This window comes from Danio rerio, chromosome 15, assembly GCF_052040795.2.
Source record: "Danio rerio strain M-AB ecotype USA chromosome 15, GRCz13ab, whole genome shotgun sequence".
Taxonomy (NCBI): Eukaryota; Metazoa; Chordata; class Actinopteri; order Cypriniformes; family Danionidae; genus Danio; species Danio rerio.
In genome coordinates, this window is record NC_141035.1 from 22,344,496 (window position 1) to 22,362,705 (window position 18,210).

General features: G+C 37.6%; 1 protein-coding gene across 1 annotated transcript; it reads right to left on the minus strand.

The window, feature by feature from the left end:
• Window positions 1–550: 550 nt before the first annotated feature.
• Window positions 551–17,745, minus strand: hspa8b (heat shock protein family A (Hsp70) member 8b). Its single transcript, NM_001200012.1, is given in 9 exon segments — window positions 551–1,020; window positions 1,098–1,330; window positions 2,893–3,091; window positions 3,174–3,376; window positions 8,320–8,875; window positions 8,955–9,107; window positions 9,359–9,564; window positions 14,844–15,053; window positions 17,461–17,745. Coding segments are annotated over 8 exon segments (1,944 nt in total). The 5' UTR covers window positions 15,049–15,053; window positions 17,461–17,745; the 3' UTR covers window positions 551–831.
• Window positions 17,746–18,210: the final 465 nt, after the last annotated feature.

The window sequence follows — 18,210 nt, forward strand, 5'->3', positions numbered from 1 at the left end:
TCCAGAGTTTGAATTTACAAAATTCTGTCGTATAGTGCTGCGAAAAGGGGTGGGATTAAACAAGATAATTAGACATAAAAAAAGCGAGCGATTGCTCCATGTTTTAAATTTCTGTCCAGAGAGGTCATGTTTTGATCCTCAATTGGTCTTACGCAGTCAAGTGATGCGATTTTGCAGGTCAGAGTTCACCAAGCTTGAACTTTACACCGCAGCAACCTGCGAAACTTGACGCCTGACCCTGCATTTCCCGTATGACGCATTCGTGTGCGTATGAATGGAAGTCTATGGGAAGAAAATTCAAGTGTGATCGCAGCTTAGAGTTTGAGCATGCGATATTCTGTCGTAATGTCATGTTTTGATCCTCGATTGTTCTCAAGTAGTCAAGTGATCTGATTTCGAAAGTCACCGTTCACCAAGCTTGAACTTTGCACCTCAGCAACCTGCGAAACCTAACGCATGAGGAAGAGTTTAGAAATTGTCAGTTTAATAAACATTTTACCTTATTTCAAATGTTTTACTTTAAGAACCAATAACACAATGTAGCATTCACTATGTGAACAGCAACGTCTTTATTGTGCATGTTAGACACAACATATGCATATGCACTATTTCTGACAAAACATAAAAACATGCAGCTCAAAACAGCTACATATCAACCTGATAATATGCCCATATGTGTTACACATCAACTCAAAACTGGCCTGATTACACCTCTGAAATATTTGACAAATAATAAACATGCACAAACTGAAAAAAGACTTAAGTGCTTCCAGTATTTTTAGACTTTAACAATAAAGGTGCTCCAAACAGTGATAATTTTCTCAGAATGAATTAATCAACTTCCTCAATGGTTGGTCCCGAGGATCCACCTCCACCAGGAGCACCACCTGCTCCAGGAAAGCCTCCTCCAGGCATCCCCTCTGGCATCCCCCCGGGGCCCTGGTACAGCTTGGTGATGATGGGGTTGCAGAGCTTCTCCAGCTCCTTCTGCTGGTGCTCAAACTCCTCCTTCTCTGCAGTCTGAATAGACATGGCAACATGAAGTGAGTAATGTCAATGCATAAACACACCTCAGACATAAAAGCTAAGTGACATACCTGGTTCTTGTCCAGCCAGCTTATGACCTCATTGCACTTGTTGATGATCTTCTGCTTGTCCTCTTCACTAATCTTGCCTTTGAGTTTTTCGTCCTCAACTGTGGACTTCATGTTGAAGGAGTAGGACTCAAGGCCGTTTTTGGCACTAACCTTTTCTCGTTGGACATCGTCCTCAGCCTTGTACTTCTCAGCTTCCTGGACCATGCGCTCAATGTCCTCCTTGCTTAGACGTCCTGGAAGAGTTGAGACCAGTGGTTAGGCTTTCAAATAGCAAAATCATTTAGAAGTGTAGTCACTCTTCCTTCATTTCATGTGAGGGTGAAACAAAAAAAATCCCCACACAGATCTTCCTTGTTTTTAGGCTCTTTATTGGACCAAGAGCTATAGAGAAATGTAAATCTTTATATAAAGACATCAGCAGCTAATATAACTATTTTGTGCTTATGTTAAACCTGCTTATTTAATGCACAGAGCTTGATACTTCTGACCATGCATTGAATAATTTTTGTAATACTTGGTTTGTCCACAAGATGTCAGCGCTGATCCAGGTTGTGAGTGTCAGAAAAGTAATGCAGATATGGAAAAACTAACGTTAGCAATAACCTTAGACTCGACGACTAGAGCTAATAATTACGAGTTGAAATAGAGATAGATGATTATTAATTTTGCGAAATATAACAGGCATTACAAGTTATTCATTGATAGGCTGTGATTTATAAAGATAAAACTCTAGAGAATAGAGTAATACCTTCTGTCAAAATGCAGTATTCATAGTGAAATGTATTGTGTACTCTGTTGTTTTAAATGGTCTTAAGGTAAAACAGGGGAGATGTAGTTTTTTTTTTATTCCAAACATGGTTAACGTTCTGCGAAAGAATAGCTGAAATTTAAACATTTTAAGGTTCAAAATTTTATTTGTAATTTTGTACTCTTGGGCTTTATTGCAATCTTTATCTCAAAACATATTTTATCCTACATTTTTTAAAAGGAAAATCAAGGTGTAGTTCTCTATAAAAAAAGGTTAAAAAAAAAAAAAAAACACCTGCATGTTCTGAAAGAGATCAAACCTCCGCCGGGTATGGAAAAGTAATGCAAAAAGTAATAGAACGCATGATTTACCATAAAAAGTAACTAAGTAATGCACTTACAGTAGTTACTTTTTTGGGGGAGTAGCTCAATATTGTAATGCATTCCTTTCAAAAGTACCTCTATAAACACAACTGTCAAAAGACAAGACTTTCTGCTTGTGAAACTAAACTGCAATTCCATGAATACACCCTCAATTCAAAGGGTTATTTCACCCAAAAATGAAAGGTTTGTTATTAATTACTCATCATCCTACTGTTCCAATCCCTTGAGACCTTTGTCTACCCCTTGTGCATCAGAGAAGGGTGTGCTCTGAAATGCTATGGGAAACTATGGGAAATGCAATTTATTGTCATTAGGGTCAACAGCGCAACATGCAAGAATTTAACTACCCCTAGGAAGCACAACCTAATCTGATCTTGAGGACATTGGCGAACAGAGTTGTTTTCATTATAATTGAAGCACTTAAGTCACATGGAATGTTTTGACAATTTTTTAAATTCATTTTCTGGACTTTAAATGTCTCTAAACCCTTGCTGTCTATGAAGGGCAAGAGAGCTCTCACATTTCATCTAAAAGATCCTAATTTGTGTTCTGAAGATGAATAAAAGGTCTCAGGGAATTGAAATGTCATGATTAACAGGAATAACAGGTCTTTTTAAGTGAAGTAATGCTTTAAGAAACACCCAAGAAGCCACAAACATATTACCTTTGTCATTGGTGATGGTGATCTTGTTCTCCTTGCCGGTGCTCTTGTCTACAGCTGAGACATTCATGATGCCATTGGCATCAATGTCAAAGGTTACTTCAATTTGAGGAACACCACGAGGAGCCGGAGGAATTCCAGTCAACTCAAACTTTCCAAGCAAATTATTGTCCTTGGTCATGGCTCTCTCCCCCTCGTACACCTATACAGTAGAAGAATGCAATGAAATGTTAAACCTCGCAAAAAACCTAGGGTCAAAACATTAGACATTAGGTGCTGCTCACCTGAATGAGGACACCAGGCTGGTTGTCGCAGTAGGTGGTGAAGGTCTGAGTTTGTTTGGTTGGAATGGTAGTGTTACGTTTGATCAGGATGGTCATAACGCCACCAGCGGTCTCAATTCCCAAAGACAGAGGGGTGACGTCCAGGAGCAACAGGTCTTGGACATTCTCAGACTTATCTCCACACAAAATGGCTGCCTGGACAGCTGTGGGGAAAAAAGTATTAAGATTCTTAGTCAATCTTATCACAAGTTTACAACACTGACTAAATACAGGTGTATACTGGGTCTAAAAAAGGTCTTTACTTGCTTTTCCACTCATTCATATGCAGCATGACATACTGTAGGCTGACTAAAGTACAAAAGTAGAAGGAAGCAACAAAATCTCAACACAAATGCACAATTAGTCAGCCGAGATGGAAACCATTTCTTGTTATTAACATCCTAAAGAAACACACTTGTAAACATAATACCAGGAACACTATCAATCCTGGAAAAGCAATTGCAATGATTCACTGAAACATGTTAGCACTGGATGAAAACAGACAAATTCCATTCATGTTTATTTTTACAGTGCTTTTTACAACGTATACTGTGTCAAAACAGCTTAACATCAGCCAAGTATAAAAACCCCTAAAACTTATATATGCATGTGTTTTTAAATAATAGAAATAATAATTCTAAAAATAATAATATATAAATATTTGATATTGGCCACACAGTTTAAATTTCATTGTTGGATTTTTCAGTTGAAATGTTTCAGTTTAATAATGACCTAAGTAATATTTCATAGGCTTACAGCGTAACCAGAAAGTATTCATAGTGCTTCAATTTTTACACATTTTTTTAATGTTACATTCTTATTCTAAATTAGATTAAATTCATTTACTTCCTCAAAATAAAATTTAAATTGTAGCAAATTTATTAAAAATGGAAAAACCTGAAAAATCACATGTACATGAGTATTCACAGCCTTTGCCGTGAAGCTCTAAATTGAGCTCAGGAACATTCCACTGTTTACCTTCCAAATGTTTCCACTGATCATTTTTTAAATGTTTCAGCAGCTTAATTGAAGTTCACCTGTGTTCAATTCAGTTGATAGTAAATGATTTGAAAAAGCATACACCTGTCTATATAAGGTCCCACGGTTGGCAGTGCATGTCAAAGCACAAACCATGCATGAAGACAAAGGAACTGTCTGTAGACCTCTGAGACAGGATTGTCTCGAGGCATAGATATATACACTAGATATCGCATAGGGACCCTCAACATGCGTCAATAGCGCCGCCACATTGGTACAGTGCTCCCAGGACAAATGTCATTCAACCGCACTAGTCAAGACAGTGTTATTACGTGAAGATGCAGGACTTTAGCGCTGTCTACGGGTGTAGTAACGAGCAAACAAAGCAAGCAAAGCACAAAGGCAGAACATTTCATAGGTATTATTAGGTTTTTTTCTGTTTTTGAATGTTCTGAACTTTTGTGCTAATCAGGTAACGTTATTGATGATGACAGTCACTTACTGCATTCCCCATAAGGCAAAGCAGCTCCAACTCGCACTAAACACTCGGCTTATGCTAGTTTTGTTGAATAAAATCAGCAAACAATGCAAAAGAAATATGACAACGAGATGCTGTGCTGCCAGAAACTTGTATTATTGTCGGATAACGTTAGTGAAAGAGTCGTTCGGGGGATTCATTCACAAACGAATCGCTCCCTCCGTCAGTATGAGAAGTGAAAGCAGGAGAGGAGCTGTGTTTCAGGACACGGATTATATTAAATTTAACAGGGAGGGTGAATACAAGCTTTTTGTCAGGAATGCCCGTGCGGTCACTGATCCATCAATGTAGAAAAGTGATGTAAAATTATAATTTTCGTAATTAGAAAAAAAAAATTACACACTAACATCCAGGAAAACTCCCGATCATAGATATATGTGTATTTGTTTATATCTCTGGCTTTGGATGGCCACAGTCCTCCACTGTACCTTGGTCCCGCATTCATTTCAAAGGAGCGCTACCCTGTAGCAAGATGGCTGCGCTATTGACGCATTCCGTCCAATAGACAACAATAGGCCAGGCGACATCTAGTGTATACATCTATGGTCTCGAGGCACAAGGCTGGGGAAGGTTACAGAAAAATTTCTGCTGCTCTGAATTTTCTAATGAGCACAGTGGCCTCGATCATCCGTAAATGGAAGATGTTTGGAACCACCAGGACTCTTCCTAGAGCTGGCTGGCCATCTAAGCTGAGTGATCGGGAGAAAAGGGCTTTAGTCAGGGAGATGATCAATAACCTGATGGTAATGCTGTCTGAGCTCCAGTGTTTTTCTGCGGAGAGAGGAGAACTTTACAGTGCAGCAATCCTTCAATCTGGCCTGTAAGGTAGAGTGGCCAGAAAAAAGCCACTCCCTGTCTGGAGTTTGCCAAAAGGCATCTGAATGACTCTTAGACCATTAGAAACAAAATTCTCTGGTCTGATTGGACTAAAATTAATACCAGCCCTACAGTGAAGCATGGTGGTGGCAGCATCAAACTGTGGGAATGTTTTCAGCAGAAGGAACTGGAAGACTAGTCAGGATCATAGAGTGTAAAATATATGGACGTAGTATCCGTGACGTCACCCATAGGTTTCTAAAGAGCGCAAAAGAAGCCACAAGTAGGCGCGGCCAACCGTCGCCATTTTGTTCGCGCGTCATCACACCCACGGCAGGATACCAAACAAGGGCAAAGAGGCGGAGAGTGAGCGGAGCTACAGACACCTGCTGCATTTTGCTTGGACCTGGTTCAGACACCTGGTTTACTTTGGGAGAACGCTTAATACTTTATCACTTGTGACTCGTTTGTATTCTGACCACTTGTGCTTGGTTGTATACTATATCAATAAAGTGTTTAGTCTTTTAAAAACACTGCTGTGATACATTGAGCCACTAAACATTGTTCTTATGACGTTTTTCAACAGGAGGAAAACACGAATTACTTCCAAACACTTCAGATATAGTCTGTGTTAGTTAATGTAAGACTATTGATGAAATCCAGCATAACACTGTATGACAACGCTTCAGATGACTGTTCTAGAGCCTACAGCTAATCAATCTGACAGATTCTGGAGTGCATTACAGCTCTAAATATAAATATAAATGATAAATGATCTTAAATAAAACAAATACATGTATAGAGATGGTATATAGAGATGGTATATAAGTATATAACTTTACTCACATGGAAAACGGAGGCCACGTGAATGGTTTGTGAGCACAATTAAGTGCACTCAGCATGACATTCCATCAAATAATTGTAGGAAACAAGTCCAAAAGGCAGTTGACTGTGTAAAGCCACATAAAACAACACTAAAATACGATAAATATGCCGAGTTCAGTGGCTAATCTGCCGGATTCGGCTGAGGTGACGTGACGGCGACCAACAACCTAGCTGTCAATCAAAAGGCCACGCCCTTAATTATGCAAACTTAATATAACTTAATATAAATGAAACGGATGAGTTATAAAAAAAATTCACCCCCCTCACAGTTGTCATAAAGGGTAATATTAGCTGTATTAACCAAAATCTTTTTTTGTACCAGGCTGTAAACACCTTTTTTTCTGCTGTAAAGTTGGCCATTCTAACAGTGGGCTCAATTGAAATTTGCTCTGTTTTGGAGCCAGGAGCGGCTAAGACTAGCGGAATTTCGGATGAATTGCAGTTTTAGTTACTTCCGTATTGGCTTCCTGAGAGAGAGCGGGAGGTTGCCGCTTGGTCAGGATAGAGGGATATATAAATGCAGCAATGTACAGAGACATCCTGAATGAAAACCTGCTTCAGAGTGCTCTTGACCTCAGACTGGAGCAACGGTTCATCTTCCAGCAGGACAATGACACATAGCATGGAGTGCCTTCACTACAACTCAGTTAATGTGGCCCAGCCAGTGCCCAGACATAAATCCTATTGAACATTTCTGGAGAGATCTGAAAATGTGTCATATGGCTGTACACCGTCACTTCCCATGCAACCTGATATAGCTTGAAAGGCACTGCAAAGAGGAATGGGCTCAATTTCCCAAAGACAACATATTTGTGGCAACATATTCAGAAAGACTTGAGGCTGTAATTGTTGCCAAAGGTGCATCAACAAAGTATTGAGCAAAGGCTGTGAATACTTATGTACATGTGATTTTTCAGGTTTTTCTTTTTAATAAATTTGCAACAATTAAAAAAAAACTTCTCACATTGTCATCATGGGGCATTGTGTGAAGAATTTTGAGGAAATAAATTAATCTATTTTGGAATAAGGCTGTAACAACAAAATGTGACAAAAGCGAGCGCTAAGAATACTTTCAGGATGCACTGTATACTTTACCTCAATATCAGGACAAATCCATACATATCTAGATGGTGCCACAAACTCAGTTAGTTCTCTTGTGTCCACAGAATATAACTTTACCTGTAATTTTGTCGACTCTTTATTTCAACGTGACAAATAAACAACTAGTCAGTCAACAATTCGAACTGTAAAAATATTAAGTCTAGTTAAATTAACTAGCCTTATATACTTTAACATTCCACCCTGAAAAAAAAAAAATCATACATCGCTAATAAGAGTTTATTACTTACTCTTTTCTTCAGCCCTGTTTTTAAAAGTTTAATTATAAATTATATTTTTATAAATTTGTAAAACATCTAAACTTATGACACTTTATAAGTATTAAGTTTGAGGTGCTAGGCTGTAGCACTGAATTAATAAACACATGAAGGCAGATGACTAGCAGAGAATAATAACAAATGTGCTTCCTGCATTTATAATGTACATACAGTAGAGCGCATGTGGTCATCACATGCAAATGTGAGCAGGGAAAAAAATGTGCACATGCATTCATAATCTTACATATTGTTAGTGGCTTCATCACATAATAGAACTACACAATATCGATGTGTTATATACACAGTAACATAGGTAGGTCTACAATTACACCCTTGAAAGATGTCCAGAATGAAGGAGATTGTCTGCTTTGAAGATGGAGACCACCCTGCCCTCATCCCCTTAAAAAAAGTTCAGATTTGCACAAATTACAGGGGCTGCCCCATTAAGCTCTGAAAATACGAAAGCACATCCCTGATGAAATAGGGCACTCAGAATAAAGTAAGTTATAATTACCTGCTCCATACGCAACAGCCTCATCAGGATTGATGCTCTTGTTCAGTTCCTTCCCATTGAAGAAATCCTGCAGAAGCTTCTGAATCTTTGGGATACGGGTGGACCCTCCAACAAGGACAATATCATGAACCTGAGACTTGTCCAATTTAGCATCACGGAGAGATTTCTCAACCGGATCCAGTGTGCCACGGAAGAGATCTGCATTAAGCTCCTCAAAACGAGCCCTGGTGATTGACGTATAGAAGTCGATTCCCTCATAGAGAGAGTCGATCTCAATACTGGCCTGAGTGCTGGAGGACAAAGTGCGTTTGGCCCTCTCGCATGCTGTGCGCAGCCGACGGACAGCCCTCTTGTTGTCGCTGATGTCTTTTTTGTATTTGCGCTTGAACTCAGAGATAAAATGGGTGACCATGCGATTATCAAAGTCTTCTCCGCCAAGATGAGTATCTCCAGCTGTAGACTTGACCTCAAAGATGCCATCCTCAATAGTAAGGATGGACACATCAAAAGTGCCGCCACCAAGATCAAAGATCAGGACATTTCGCTCAGAACCAACCTAGTAATGGAATACCTTAATCAGTTATGTTACACAATTACTACTGTAATTTGCTGTGTAGTAAATCTAACTTTCTTACTTTCTTGTCCAGGCCATAGGCAATGGCAGCGGCAGTCGGCTCATTGATAATACGCAGAACATTGAGGCCAGAGATAGTTCCAGCATCCTTTGTGGCCTGGCGCTGAGAGTCATTGAAGTAAGCCGGTACAGTAATAACAGCATTGGTGATGGTCTGTGAACACAAATTTATGTCTTCTGTGAAATGTAACATTGGGCTGCTTTTGGATTCCCTCTACACTTTTCCCCCCACAAATGTTTTCTTGTTCAAACAGGCCTTTTTCATGCACTAATAAACTGCTTCATGTGTCAATTTTGACAGGCTGAATACATCAACCTCTTTAAACCTGCAGGAGCATAGCAGAACTTTACAAATGTAGGTGTTTGTATACAATTACGGTCTCTGAGTATTTGACAGAAACCTACTTTTCCAAGGTATGCCTCTGCAATTTCCTTCATCTTTGTGAGCACCATGGAAGAAACTTCTTCTGGGTAAAATGTCTTTGTCTCCCCTTTGTATTCAACTTGAACTTTGGGGCGCAAGTTGTCATTTATAACAGTAAAAGGCCAATGCTTCATGTCTGACTGCACAACAGCGTCATCAAACCTCCGTCCAATTAGCCTTTTAGCATCTAGAAAAACAAATGTTGAAAACAAAATCAGCAACAACATCATCCATTAAATAAACACAAGCACTTCAATGTCACAATACATGAAAACAAACATGTCATTTACACAAAAAATGCAGACAAAGACTATAGAATGCACAATTTGTGTCACTCGAAAAGTTTTGCATGGGGGAAAAATATAACAGTTGTTATGGCTACCTAGTGAACAAAGTAAATAATTTCACCATGTTTGAAACGTCTGTCAAGCATTCTCCTAGGCATTCTGTTTGAATGTTTAAGCATCAAATTTTCCAAAACTGGGGTCCATTCTTCATAAATGGATTACTCAGTTAGCTGGATTTGGATATTGACGATTTGACACGATCCAGGATCGTTTCGTTCTTCAAAGCTGATCCGAGAGATGTTGTCATAGCAACAGTTCTGCTAGGTCAAACCTGATCGGGAGCAGGTTCAATTCATATAAACCGGATTAGATCGGCTTTGTTCAAGCAAAGATAATACAGAAAGTATGTTCCGAATTCTGATATTTTCTTACAGTAGTAATTATATACACTTGGGAAAATGGTACATATTTTTTAAATATATATAAATATATATATAAAGTTATAGTCATTAAAAAAATAAATAAAATTATACATATTAATAAAACGTATGCAATCTGCACCCTAGAAATGAAAGTACAAAGACTGCCACCTGGTGGTGCAAAGAGAAAACTTATTGATATGAACTTTTTAGATCGCTTTAGTACAAATTGTGTATAATAGAAATGCACAATATGTGACTTTTTTTAAAGCAATAATACATTTATGCAGTCATAAACATGTTTTGATAGTTAATATGCCAGTGATTTGATGCTTCACAAAAGTTGCAGACGCCTTTACCAATATGAAAATGCTTTTGTAAACAACCAGTTATTCTTTACACCGATTAAAAAACGGCTACTATAATAAAGAAAATCTTTTCTAAATGTAGAACTAAATACATTTATTTGCATTGAAATACATGATGAATACTCTTAACACATGAAAATGTAAAGCCTGCAGCTCACAACAAATGTGTTAGGTTATTGCGTGTCATATTTAACAAGCGGTTTACTGCTAATTTGATGTAATTTTGCTCACATGGATAATTGAATATTAATCAGATGATGTCATTACGCTGCTGTGCCGTCAGCCAATCGTTGCATTGCTGATCATGATTTCGAGGATCGATAGATCTGTCCTTCACAACACACGCAGCAATCTCAGATCAGTTCATCTAGACATTCTAATCTGATTCATGAACTTGTTTGAAGAACCAAATTAGCGAGAGATCAGTTATCAAGATTAAAAGATCCAGGATCTGCCAAATAATCTTAGATCATTTAAGCGAGGTACGAAGAACAGAACCCTGTTTTCCAAGCTTAGGATTTAATCCCATCAGTGTTGCCAGATATAGCTGAATTTTTCCAGCCCAAAAGCTGTTCAAAGCCCACCTAAACACACTAAAAACTGCCCAAAATATTAAATTAATATTTTATTTAACTTTTCATTTATTTAAAATTAAAATAACCTGGTTACTTTAACTGTCATTATTTTTTAATCATACAGCAACCAACGCCAGCAGTGAAAGAACCACAACATAACCAGATCACATCGACCAGTGCCCTCCTCTCACTGCACATATTGTTGTGTAGATTACACCACCTACTACAGTATGTACGCCCAAACTTTGTGAACTATGCCGCCCATGCCATTTTTTACCCACAAAATCACATTCAAAACCACCCAATTCAGCAGGAATCACCCAATCTGGCAACACTGAATCCTATATTTCCACCAACAATACAATTGAATGACTGTATTTTAAATTTTGTTTCCAAATGTTTGAATCACACACGCAAATATTTTTTTAAGGTTGCATAAGCTAATGTACATCCACACTCAAAAGAACAAGATTACAAGACCAACCTTCTTTATGGCCGTTTCTGTATACATGTTAAACAATTTCATCCTCTGAAATATGCCACATTCGACCACATTCTGAATTTGAAGTAATTCCAAATTTGAAGTAATGACCAAGTTGGTCTTGATGGCAAATCTCCTACCAAAATGACACTCTTGGCACAATGCACTCTTTGTTCACGTTTATGTGGTGTTCAAGTAGTTGCTGTCATGTAATTTGCATTTGAATAGTAGAGGTGGGAGTTTATGACATTAGACAGCACCGAATGTACCTTGCTTACCTTTCATATAGATTACAAAACCAGAAAACATTTGTTTGCAAGTGAAGTTTGCTTAATGTTTGCTACAAGTAGAGATTTCAAGCTTTAGGTGGATATATTTCTCAAGAGTTCTCTCGAGGTTTTTTAATTCTTCACTTCACTTCAGGTTTTTTCTTCACAATTGTTGAAGTTTTTTCCTTGCCGCTGTCACCACTAGCTTGCATGTTTCAGGACTTGTTGAGCTGCACATCGATGGATTTGCTCTTCAGTGTTTGAACTCTCAGCAGTGAATTTTAAACCACACTGAACTGAACTTCAACACTGAAAATTGAACAGATACTGTTTCAATTTACTACAATCTTCTATGTTAAGCTGCAATGACACAATCTACATTGTAAAAGCGCTATAGAAATAAAGAAGAATTACATTGAAAAGATGCCGGTAAAGCAAGTGTTCACTAAGATTACAGTACATTAGCTGACATCAGAGAGTTCATTATAAGTACTTTACTAGAAGACAAGACTTCATTTGCCATATTGACATAACACTTTTCCCCATTAAAAACTAAACGAGTTACATGTCTTGTGTATTCTACAGTTTTGGGCCCTACCTTCTGGTAAAAGAGCCAATCATCAATCAATATAAACTGATGAATATCCATGGTAATGGCTCGGTACAGACATTTCTTCTTTAAAACAGTTTCTACAGCTTTAATGTTGTAAACCCTCTGCAGTCAGCAAATGCGCTGGAATCTCAGCAAATAATTTCCTTACAGTTCCTTACAGTACTGTCATCAACACAGCTAATTTGTCTTAAATATTTATAAAAAGTTAGGAAAGCAATCAAATGCTTTCATAATAGATTTGTGCATTTTTAAAGTGACACCTCTGTTATTTAAATGTCATCAAACAAAAAAACTAAATGACAGATTAATTTGCTGATCTTTAATCAGAATGAATTATACACTGAAGATTTGATAACTTGATTCAATTTCTTTATAATAGCTATTCATTTTAATAGGCTAATTTATTTAAATTTTTATTATTTTTTTAGTGTATACTATTTATTGTGTCCTTTGTAAAGAATAATAATATTAATAAAATTACTAACAGTTTCAACTGTTTTTAACCGCTCCAGATGAATATATCTGTGTGTGTGGGGTGAGATTTTTTTTGCTGTAGAAATATATCTACATAATGTCAGGGTTCTGCCACTTTGGTCTTGTAAATTCTTGTTTTGGTGGCAGAGGCCGGACACTAGCTCTGTCTTGTCCTGTTTCTGTCATTGAATGTGTCTCTTGCTTGATGCGGGTGTGCAGGCTCTGTGCGTGCCTGGGACGCATGCTCTTGTACTCGTGTTTGTGTTTGTTCTGTCGGCATCACGCTGTTTCATTCTCAGCGTTTCCGTCTTGCATATGTGTGAGCGCACAGTAAGGTGTTTTCATCTATAGTGTGCTCGTGTCTTGCATCTGTGGTCAAAGCACGTGCCTCAGTGTTTACATTGTGATCACATGCTTTTGTCATGTGCTTCAGTGTTGTTTGACTTGTCATACGAACGCGTGGTTAATGAGTTCTCTCATTGGCTGAGTGTTCTAGTCTTGTTTTACGTGAGCGCATGGCATGTGTTGTCTCTTTGTGTCATGTACTCTCCGGTCTATTGTCTAGTCCCACCCTCCTTGTTAACCCATTATTAGTTTCTCATGTTCACCTGTTTGTGTCAATTTACTTCTGCTTATAATCTCCTCATGTCTGCTGTCCTGTGCCAGTAAGCATCGTATGTTGCCTTGTCTCGTTGTATGTTGCCTTGTTCCAGTCCTGATCCCTGCCAGTCTTTCCATCCTAGTTTGTTTTGATTGTTTATTAGTTTTATTAATGTTTTCCCCCTCTGGGTTGTTTATTTTGCATTTTATTTTATTGATAACAAATAACCATTCACTCTGCAATTGGGTCCTCACTCCTTTTTCTACAAACCTCGAACCCTGACACATAAAGCTTGAACCAACCAGACCAATTACACTTAAAAACAAATGTTTTCTGATTTTGTAATCCGTAATCGCTTATTTATTTATTTTTTTTTAATTAGGTACAAAATTTGTGACAGAAGTTGTTAAATTGTATTAGTGATTCCAAAAATTGTAATTTAATTTTAAGTTCTGCAAACAGAAAAAAAAAAGTTTGAGAATTTTGATCTTTTCCCAATCAAAGAGATTAGCCCCTTTCACACATACAGACCTTTCCGGCAATTTTCCGGAAAGGTTGTATGTGTGAACAGGTCCTTTTTGAAAATACCGGTAAATTCGTTCTGGCTATTTTCCGGAAAGAGAAGTTGTAACATTACCGGCAATTTGCCGGAATGCTGCGCTGTGTGAATGCAGAAGGAAGATTCCCGTAATAAGCGCGTGCACGTCTAGAACATGCTGATGTGAGACGTCTGCTTTAGCCAATCACAACAGTCAGGCGCATTTACGTCCGCGTGGTTTGTGAGAATAAAAGCCTTTGAATATTTTTCCAGACACATTTAGCTGCTAGAAGTTAGTCAGATCACGTTTATATGTTCTTCTTAATGCCAACTGTGTAAATAATCATCGATGAGATGCTTATGATAAGCCGTTGTTTGTTTACCTTCAAGCTTTGCGTGTGCCTGTGAAACAGCCTGTGAGCGCCTGCACACGCACATATTATGAACATCTCGACATGCGAAAGTGATCCTGCGAAAGTTGTTCACAATATTGATTATCCACAGAGTTTGTAATTTAGTCAAATGTTTACAAATACAAGCGTAGCCGTTTAAAGCTCATTTGTGGTGAATGATGTCAGAATTTACCGGTATTTTGGAATGGATGTGTGAATGCTCTTTTCCGGAAAATTTCCGTAACGTCCTCGCCTGTGTGTACAGTGCTTTTTTGAATATACCGGTAAAGTCGTTCGGGAAATTTTCCAGATATTTACCGGTATCACTGTGTGAAAGGGGCTATTGGATGCATGCCCAAGAGGAGTATCAAAAATGGCCACTGAGTGAAATGACATGCCTTAAAGTACTTTGATACAGATCAAATTAAAACATATACGTCATGGCTTACCAAAGACTGTGTTTGTAGGGTTCAGCGCTACTTGATTTTTGGCAGCATCTCCAATCAGTCTCTCTGTGTCAGTGAATGCAACATAACTCGGTGTGGTCCTGTTACCCTGGTCATTGGCAATGATTTCAACTTTGCCATGCTGAAAGACACCCACACAGGAGTAGGTGGTCCCTAGATCAATGCCAACTGCTGGTCCCTTTGACATGGTTTCTGACAAACAAACAGATATAATGGCACAAGTTAATGTTCATGATGGAACACATTATGAGCATTCAAACCAAATATGGCATACAAGTTTGTTTAATTTTCTAAAGATAGCTCAATGCTTTGTTTATATGTTGCACTGTAACTGTTTACTCTAATGCGTTTCTGGCACACTAGACATCAGATGATCCTGTGGCCTACATGAACCACCACACAGAGTGCTTCAGCTGTCCCTGTGTTAAAAGATGCTTCTTCTTCAAGCAGAGAGGGAAGACTTTGATCCTTCAAGTTGATTCTTCTTTCATTTTTAGCAGTGATGACAGTTTTACTTAGAAAAATATAAATCACTTTTATATTTAATGTACTTTTATATATAAACTACCCCAGAACAACAGAAAATCTGTCATTATTTAAGAGAGTCATTTTTAGGCATGGGACGATAACCGTTTTCAAGGTTTGGAAAAGTAAAGGTGTTAAAATTGTCAAAATATTCTGCTATAACTTTCCTAAGGTATGTGTAAGATTTTTTTTTTTTTTAGGACAACAGTTTCGCCAGCAGAAAATATATCCAAAGAAGCCGTTTTAAATTGTGATTAAATCTGTTTTTGAAACTAATGAAGAAAGCAGAATTATTTAAATTATTTAGCCTGACCTGTTTACTATTCCAAAATATTTGGAATGCTTCTCAAAATAAAATATATTATGTTCAAAGGGGAAAAGGTTTTAGTTTTTTATCCAGACATTTAAAAGATTTTAAATATATTTTAAATCAGTAATTACAATACCGTGATATTTTTATCCAAGGTTATCATACCACATCAGAATTTTATACTGGCCCATGCCTAGTCATTTTAAACCATTAGAATTTCATTCTTCTGTGGAAAAAGATCATCAAAACTGCTCACATAAAACTATTGTCATTATTTTCTCCAAGTAATACTTACACCACAAGTTAGACACTGAATCGTTTTCCCCAAACATATTCATTATCTATTGGTCACTGGAACAGCAGGCCCACTTAATATTTGACAATATTCAAGACAAGGCGTCACAGTGGTGCAGTGGGTAGCACGGTCGCCTCACAGCAAGAAGGTCGCTGGTTTGAGCCTTGAATAGGTCAGTTGGCATTACTGTGTGGAGTTTGCATGTTCTCATGTTAGCATGGGAGTTTCGTGTGTGTGTGTGTGAATGAGTATGTAGGGATGTTTCCAAGAGATGGGTTGCAGAGGAAAGGGCATCCGCTGCATAAAACATATGCTGGATAAGTTGGCGATTCGTTCTGCTGTAGTGACCCCTGATTAATAAAGGGACTAAGCCGAAAAAAAAATTAATGATTGTTTAAGACAGCTTAAAATTAAACTATAAGCAATTAAGATTTTTTCATTTTTAATCTAAGAAGATTTAATATAATCCAATAGATTTGTTCAATGTATCCTTCATCTAATGATCCCAGATGTAGTTGACTTTTCTCTTCTGTAGGATACAGAAGGTTATTTTGTATTTATTTATATTAGCTTTTCTAACGGACTTGCATACAAATCCCTGAAGACCTCCATTTCAGTGTTAAGATATATATAATGTCATGCTCTACTCATGAAAAGGGATCTAGAATGACCTCTTGATTTTTTGTAAAACTCTTTCTTTCACTGCATCCTGATAAAAAAATGTATTTACTTTTATTTAAAATGCATCTCGTTTTTAGCTTGAACTTCAAACTTTGTTTCCTAACTTGAACACATTTAACTTTATTTTGGCACTGTTTTTTTTCTCTCTATGATAAATCAGTGTTATTTTCTGGTCGCTTTGGATAAACGTTTGCCCTGTTTGCTCCGAGATGAGTCCAAACTATTATGCAACATCCGTGATTTCCATAAGTATTGTAGGATTTTAAGAGTTGGAAGTGACCGATTATAGATACTGGAATGATTTTCCAGAACATTCAATGGGATAAAGTACCGTTATTAAGCGCGTGCGCACGCAAAACCTTTCGAAAACGTTCAAATACCACAAATTCTTAACGTTCGAGAACATTCCGTATAATTATTGACGGTTTGTGAGCAAACTGATTTAATGTTTGCAAACTATTTAATGTTTGCAGTGCCTGAATAACACATTAACATAAACACACATCGCTCAAAACATGAAACTTTTGTTTTCAGATTATTTTCTCGTCCTCGAGCAGATGTTGCGAAAATGACAGCGTCACTCACTTTCACTGTTTACAATGACATTAGGTTTATGTGAAATGGTGATTTTCATAGCAATTTTATAATAACAACAAAAGCCCATTAAGATGCTAAGTAACTATCGGATTGCAGCTAATTTTATGTATCAGTCAGCGTAATAGCATGCATAAATGACTGTTAAAGTTTCAATGCATGACAATAATATTAAAAATCAAAATACTTCTCACCAGTAATACTGCCGAGTCTGTGAATCACCTGTGGTGTAGCAGCTCGAGAAATGCGCACACGAGTTCTGTCTGGCAGCAGAAGAGAGCTGTGATGCGTTTTAACACTTCCAGAGAACAGTCCAGAACATGAACCGAGCACTGCAGCCAATCACATCATCGGAACTTTTCCCTGCTGAAGTCAGCCTATAAACGTGCAGAATGTTCTAAAAGAATCGATCCACGGAGTCCCAGAACATTCCAGACTGTTTAAAGAAGTGATGGGAGAAACGATGATTCAGTCCAAACACTGCATGGTATTGACGCCTGCTGGACAGAACGGTGTAATGCAACAAAGCTCAGGCCAAACCTATGGGCCAACATGCGCAAAGGCAGCTTTATTCACTGCATATAAAAAAAATCTAAATTATCCTATTACATGCAATTAAGGAATCATTTATTGGCGTCAAACAAACAAACAAACGTCTGTACAAAGTACTGAAAAAGTACAAAGTACACTGTTTTTTGCAGGGCTGCTTTATTTGTTGAAATGAAAGTTCAGCTAAATAAGCTACTTTTATTACCATTCATTCTAGTCCCAAATCAGAAAAGGTTGGGACAGTATGGAAAACGCAAATAAAAAAAGAAGGTAGGGATTCTACATTTATTTTGACTTGTATTTTATTGCAGCCAATTCAACAAACATTTAATTTGTTTGTCATGGTATTTATAGTTGTTGTTTATTTTTAGTTTAGTTTTGTTTTGTTTTCAAAA